The following is a 7,466-nucleotide window of genomic DNA, read 5'->3' as shown; positions in this document are numbered from 1 at the left end:
GTAGCATTCCTGTTTTTCATTTAATTCCTATATTTCTTTATCTACCAATTTTGCAAATAATTTCATTTTCAATATCGCAAAAAAGAAACCAACCAGGACTTTTGTTTAATAATAAAATTGCAACATGATGGTGCAATAGAAATAGAAAAATGAATCATCGTCATTAATGTTTATCTATAGTTACCGGTAATACAGTCAGCTCAAAACACCTTAGAAAGATTTATAGACAGAAAAATAAGTCCTAATACCTTAATAACTTCACTTCTACTTTTTTTGTATGTTTCTATGTTACCTACGTGATTACACTACGAAATGATAAAGGTTTGTCACATACTTTATTTTTTACAGGATAACATTAGCTATGTTTATGATAGTGGATGAAGCGGAAGTTATTCAACCCGAAATGGACGAAGAAAATCATAGAGATGCTCCAAATGTAAGGGACGTGCGTCTGAATCGAAACAATGACTCCGATGCAGACGCTTCTTTCATTTCTGAGGTACCTACTCCATTACATAGTCCTTAGTATTGATTAGATTCCAAATTGCCAGCTTTTTTTATCTTGCTTTATCAGCCGCTCCGTCCAACTCGATTCTGCACCCAACTGCTTTGTGAAACACCCCCCCCTAGCCCCCTATGAAAGCATCTCCAGTTAACGATATTAAGTAAACGGATGAGATAGATGGAGCCGGAAATACGTGGTCCTTATAATATTATAATGCAACAGATGAGAAGCTTGATTAGAACTTCAGAACATAGTAATTTCCCAAAATTCGTATAGAGTTTATACTAATTGTTTATAAAATTGTAATTTTTGTTTGTTTTCAGCCCGGTTCTGTGTCATGCCTTCACAGATGCCAGTCCGAAGAAGCTAAAAGACTATGTATTTTCGATTTGACACAAAAATTAAAACATAGCTGTGATTATGATATTGGAGGGACCTACACAAGAAATGAACCTGATCTTTGGTTCTTCTATTCAACCTCAATATGCCCCGGGTATAATTACTTAGTAAATCTCTTTGTGTGTCATAGGAAAATCGGCTCTTTTTCTATTGGTGTTAGTAATTCAAATGTATTAGCCGATTCTGATAAGATAAAAGATTTCATTGGGACGGCGACTTTACCTCAAACTTTAGTATGGTACACTTTTAAGAGTGCTCAGCCCAATGAGATATACCATATCAAAACATTTTGTTTTAATGAAAGTGGAGTTAAGTCTCTGGGCCGCNATTTAGTCGATTCGGTCAATTTCATATATATATAAACAATAGGTAATACTGTAAAATTTCATCAAAATCCATTCAGTGATTTTTGCAAGAAAAGTTACAAACATTTTAAAAAAGTTGAAAAAAAAATAACGTCCAATTTAACTCTATAATGCGACTTTGCTATGCTATCCATGTCTAATACTCGTACCAAAAACATATATCTACATGTCTAATTACGAGTACATAAGATCGACTTTGATTCAGATTTGATTGTTCTTTTGTTTTCATATTGATCGTTTCATCACAGAATAATAATAAGTACTACGTACAGAAGTTTTACTTCGCGAAGGTATTTAAAAAAAATTATGCTCAATGCCATTAACAATATGGTGTAATTTAGCCTGTCTCAAGAGTCAAGCACCATTTTGTTGACAAACTTCAGTGATCGGCACTGCGCCGAAGCTTTAAGGCTGACTTCGGTAAAATGATGTGACGTGAGGTGCCAAACTGCGGAAAATGGCGGAGGAAATACATGATTTAGCATGAATTATCATGAATAATATTAACTACTTATTTACCTCTCAGTGTCTTGAGGCAACTTAAAAAAGTACATTCTGTGTTTTTATTATTATTTAGGCAGTTAAATACTGCACAGTATTTAGTATTTTCTTCCATCATACACAAGAATACGCGTGCGTGAGTCAATGTTCGCTCGTATGTGAGGCCTTGTCGAATAGTATCCTGTAGGTGGGCCATCGTGCGTGTTTTGTTTTCGATGTAAACTCGCGGAGATGAACAGGCCTGGTTTCATCCGAATGACGTCCACTGCTGGACATAGGCCTCCCCCAAGGATTTCCACAAAGTCCGGTCCTGCGCCGCCCGCATCCAGGCACCTCCCGCGACCTTCACTAGATCGTCGGTCCACCTAGTGGGAGGCCTGCCCACACTACGTCTTCTGGCTCATGGTCGCCACTGGAGAACTTTTCTGCCATCAGTCCATCAGCTCTGCGAGCTATGTGCCCCGCCCGTTTTCATATTACTTTCTACAGTTTCGCTCTAAATCAGGGATGTTATGGATCCGTAACCGTAACCGAAACTTTCGGATATCCGAAATAAAGAAATATCCGTCACCGTAACCGAAACCGGTATAATAATATTCCTATATCCGTAACCGTATCCATAACCTAAACTACATATCCATAAGAGACCTACTCTAAATTCATAACTGATGTTACATATCTAGAAATGTTCCCTTTTGTTACAATAACCCATAATAGGCTTCTAAAATTAAACTACCACTCACCGAATTGGAGGCGTCTTAACAAATGACACACATGCCGTCGGAGCCAGCTCTAAAACAAATACTAAAAGAATTCATCTGCGAAGAGACGCCATCTGTGAAATTACACAAGCAACGGAATAAATGTCTATGTTTTCGAATAAAACTCTCGCAATTCTTGTAACAGGCAAGTTATGGAGATTAAAACCTGGAATTGGTTTAAGTAAAATTAAAAAGAAGTTTTTTTATTTATTATCTACAATCGTTAGAATAATGACGTTTTTTTAATTCTATTTTAGTCAATTTGACGTCACTATGTGTGTACGTATGATTTTTTTAGAGAAGTTGTAACACAGTTGTAACTATTTAGTTGGGGACCTGAATCCTGTCGAAGAAGCTTATTGTGTTTTTTTCTGTTCATAATTGCATCTATGTAGTTGTAGGTATCTCATTACCTGCCTAATTTAGGTCTAAGTAATCACGCAATACTTTAACTTAATCGCAACCTATAGTTACTGTCGTCTTGTGAACATTAAAAATTCCGTTAAAATAGCTAAGCTTCGTACGCAAACTAATCTAAGTTTTGTTTGCAGAGTGGCTTCGCTCGCATAAAGAGAATTCAATTAAATGTTGAAGGAGATTCGCAATTGGAAGGAGCTTGATTAGACATTCGTTATTTGAACTCGTTAACGGTTTTTATCTCGCGTGTCTGATTTTTGCAAGTTGGCATTACTGGCGTTCCGTTTACTTTTTCACGCGAATCGGTATTGAGCTGTAGACGTTTACACCTGGCAGGTGATTTAGGTCCATAAGGTAATTTTTGGCCAATGATTTTACTTTGAAAATGGCGTGCAACAGAAATTATTGTTTCAAAGTCAACGTTTTTATTCAGTACTTAGGCTGAGTTGCACCACCTAACTTTGACCGTAACTTTGACGATGACCGGTGTTTTTTGTATGGAGTTTGACAGATTTTTGACGTTTGTCAAAGTTAAAGTAAGATGGTGCAACCCAGACTTTGACTCTTTTCAGGGCGCTTATACATAGTGAGACAAAAGCAAGAGCTAAAGACGATTTTCAGGTATTAATGTATGTGTACCTAATTAATCCAAACAAATAAAGATAATGTAAGTTTTTTGATTTTGATTTTTGGTTTTATGCAAAGGAACGTTCTGCTTCGCTCTCATTATGAACCGCATTTGCTTCCATAATGCCAAGGATGAAAACTAACACCCTGTAGTGTATGTCCCCAGAGTCCCGCGGTAAAATAGTAAAACAACAAGAACACTCGGCGATTATATTGTTTGCGCCAACAATGACAACTGCTGTCAACTACGAAAGTTAGATTAGGTAAGAACCCGGAAGGCCACAACACTATGGTGTCGAGTCAACCAACTTTAGAACGTTGATAGTGTTAGGGATATGAAAAGTTTTAAAATTAATTTTAAAAAGCTATTTCAGTTTTATAATTCGCTTAATCAATTTTAGCAGTTCAATCCACTGCAATCTCCTTCAATCCCTGATGAACATAGGCGATGGATTATTTTCAAAAAAGTTAGGGATCCGTATGAAAACTTTGATAATTTAAGTAATGTGTAAATGTAATAACTTCGCCATTTTCCGTAATTGACACCTCATGTCACACATTAATCCATTAGGCGGTATGATGTTCGTCGGGCCACCTACACTCTACAAAAAAATCACACGTTACAGTCGCATTTTCCAATTCATGTCAAAAATGACAAGTTTTGAAATTACAAAAATTCGATTTTTAACAGGTAATTTTTAAAAACAACGTCTCGACACTAATGAAACAAAGCACAGCCAAAACGGGAACAATTACTTTTTGTTCTCATCAACGTAATAAAAAATGCAAATATGCTTATTAAAATTAATTGAAGGCCTGTTCATTGTCTTCAACTTCGTTAGACCCTTAAAAGGTCCTAATTTTTTAATGTCAATTTACTTTTTCGTTACTCAATTTACGTCAAATAGCGACGAGCCAGCTCCGTGAGGTTATATCAATAGGAGGAAGGAGACCGTTTAAATCAAAATGGTAAAAATAAACAGTACAAATTGGAACGAAACAATTAATCAACGAGAGGAATTAGACCCAACTTAATAGCATCAAATTGGACATCATAATAATGACATGTTTTGACACTGGTGAAGGTCGCGGGAGGTGCCTGGATGCGTCGCAACGACCGGTCGTTGTGGACATCCTTGGGGGAGGCCTTTGTCCAGCAGTGGACGTCATTTGGCTGAAACGAACGAATGATTTGAGACTAAGGCCCAGTTTTTTGATTCATAGTTAAAATAACAAATTGTTAAATTTTGCTACTAATGGTTAAATATTAACGAAATGTTAACTAATAGTTAAAAAATGTACTAAAAGTCAAGCTAACCATTGTTCGAAAAACATTTTTTTCTGATATTTAACCACTTGTCATTTGACATCTGTCAAATTTGACTATTGGTTATTTTAACTACGAATCAAAAAACCGGGCCTAAGTATACACAGGATGATCTTATTCTTCTACCGTGTGGCTTTAATTAACAATTTGAGATGAATTAACCGAATGTATAAGCAGCAAGAGGTGTCTGATTTAACTCATAATCAGTTGGAATCAGACAACCGAAGCTTAGCCTGTTTCAGAATCAGAACGCAAGCTCTTATTCCAATGAATACATGTATTGTAATGGTGCATGCAATAAACGTATTGAATTTGAATTCAAAGTCACAAAACCCTACATAACCTTCTCAGTCTCAAACTAAAGTTTATCTAAATCCTCCCAGATAAGCGTGAAAACTTAGTTTCAATATCTCCCATCTTATACTTTTCCTTTTCTTCACCTTCACAAAGCCTTAAACTAAAAATCTTATGCCCGTTTTCACCATCAATCCCTAATATTTAAGTGACCCTTATGAAAACCAAATTCCTCTTATGTATTATCATAGGGGTCACTTAAAATTTAGGGTTTTATGGTGAAAACAGGCATTAATCATTGCAGATGAATAAGCGTGAAAACCTGACAGATACTTAAAAAACAGACAGGTAGTCACATAACAAAATCAGTAGGTTTACTCGTAGAAAACAATCTCATTGTACGAGGAGAGTGGGCTTACTTTAACCTTACAGCAACCGCGTGTTGACGAAGGGTCCTCCATGCCGAACACAGGCCCTCAATACGTACTCAATTTGCTCACACAATGTATTCGGCCTCCGTGCGACGTCGCAATTACCAGAAAAGCACTGAGAGCTTAAGGCGACGACGGTTTAAGACGGTCTTGAGTAGATCTTCCAATTAAATTATAGTTTGCTTTGAGGTAAATACTTAGTAACTAATAGAAGATTGTTAATAGATAAAAATACGTAAAAGAGAGTCCAAAAATCACAATAATATTTTTGATTTTATTGATATACCTACGAGTATGTCAGCCTAACATCTCATGATACCCATTTATCCCAATTTTTCTTTCTAAGTTCATACATTATGGTAGGGATGTTATGGGTACGGTTACGGTTACAGATATATTTTTATTTCGGATATACGTAAGTTTCAGTTATGGTTACGGATATCTGTGCTTTAGAATACAATTTGCAATAGTTGTCCAACACCGTTAATTCATGGCCGCACACTTTACATCGAATAAAAAGTAATAAAATATAAAAAATTGATACTAGATGGCATTATAAAGGTAAATCAGGCTGTTATGCCTTTACATATAATGCTATACAAAAACAATTTAAGCTGCCTATATCCGAAACTATTCGAAACTTTTGAATCGGTTACGGTTACGGTTACGGATATATTTTTTTCGGATATCCGAAAGTTTCGGTTACGATTACGGATATCCATAACATCCCTGCATTATGGATCATCTCATTGAAAAACGCATGTAAGTTTCTTACGCTGTTTCTTCTCAGCACTGGCTTATAATAATTCCTGTAAGTAGAGGCAGCGTTAATGTTGAAACTTTATATTAGGTCGTACACAAGTGCTTTTTAAATATCAAGTAACTGAAAATAAATGTACAAAATAAGTCTCTATGTTTTGTATCCATAGTCTGTTTTAGACAGAGGACTTTAATATTAAATAGCGGCCGCCCGCGACTTCGTACGCGTGGATCCCGTTTTACCCCCTTCATCTATCTTACGCGGTTTAGATTTTTTCATACAAATGTTTTTTCCCGCGAACTCCCGTTCCCGTGGGAATTTTGCAATATCCTGTTGTAACTAAGCTTTAAGTTTACTAAGATACCTGCATGCCAAATTTCAAGCGTCTAACTTAAGCGGTTTAGATTTTTTCATACAAATGTTTTTTCCCGCTTACTTCCGTTCCCGTGGAAATTTGGCAATATCCTGTTATAACTAAGCTTTAAATTTACTAAGATACCTGCATGCCAAATTTCAAGCGTCTAACTTAAGCGGTTTAGATTTTTCATACAAAAGGATTTTCCCGCTAATTCCCGTTCCTTTGGGAATTTTGCAATATCCTGTTGTAACTAAGTTTTAAGTTTATTAAGGTACCTGTATGCCAAATTTAAAGCGTCTAACTTAAGCGGTTCAGATTTTTCATACATAAGGATTTTCCCGCTAATTCCCGCTCCCGTGGAAATTCCTAAGTATCCTATAACCTGCCCAGGAGTACGAAGAATCATTGTACCAAATTTCGTTAAAATCCATCGAGTAGTTTTTGTTTCTATCAGGAACATACAGACGGACAGACAGACAGACAGACAAAAATTTTACTGATTGCATTTTTGGCATCAGTATCGATCACTAATCACCCCCTGATAGTTATTTTGATAATATATTTCATGTACAGAATTGACCTCTCTACAGATTTATTATAAGTATAGATTTCAACATTATACTTCGAGTCCATAAAAAAATGGCCTCGACAGTCAAAAAAAAAGGTTCCGTTATTCTTTTGAAGCATGAAACCCTAGAAATATCTAAGCAATGGCCCCTTA

General features: G+C 36.1%; 1 protein-coding gene across 1 annotated transcript; it reads left to right on the top strand.

The window, feature by feature from the left end:
• Positions 1-250: 250 nt before the first annotated feature.
• On the top strand, positions 251-1,266 carry LOC114362618 (uncharacterized). The gene is made up of 3 exons (XM_028318086.1): positions 251-275; positions 349-499; positions 829-1,266. The coding sequence occupies exons 2-3, from the start codon at positions 362-364 to the stop codon at positions 1,264-1,266; spliced, it is 576 nt and encodes a 191-aa protein (XP_028173887.1). The 5' UTR covers positions 251-275; positions 349-361.
• The last annotated feature ends 6,200 nt before the right edge of the window (positions 1,267-7,466 follow it).

This window comes from Ostrinia furnacalis, unplaced genomic scaffold, assembly GCF_004193835.3.
Source record: "Ostrinia furnacalis isolate ACB-3 unplaced genomic scaffold, ASM419383v2 OfSCF6657, whole genome shotgun sequence".
NCBI lineage: Eukaryota > Metazoa > Arthropoda > Insecta > Lepidoptera > Crambidae > Ostrinia > Ostrinia furnacalis.
Note: the sequence above shows the minus strand (reverse complement) of the source record. Positions and strands in the feature narration are given on the sequence as shown.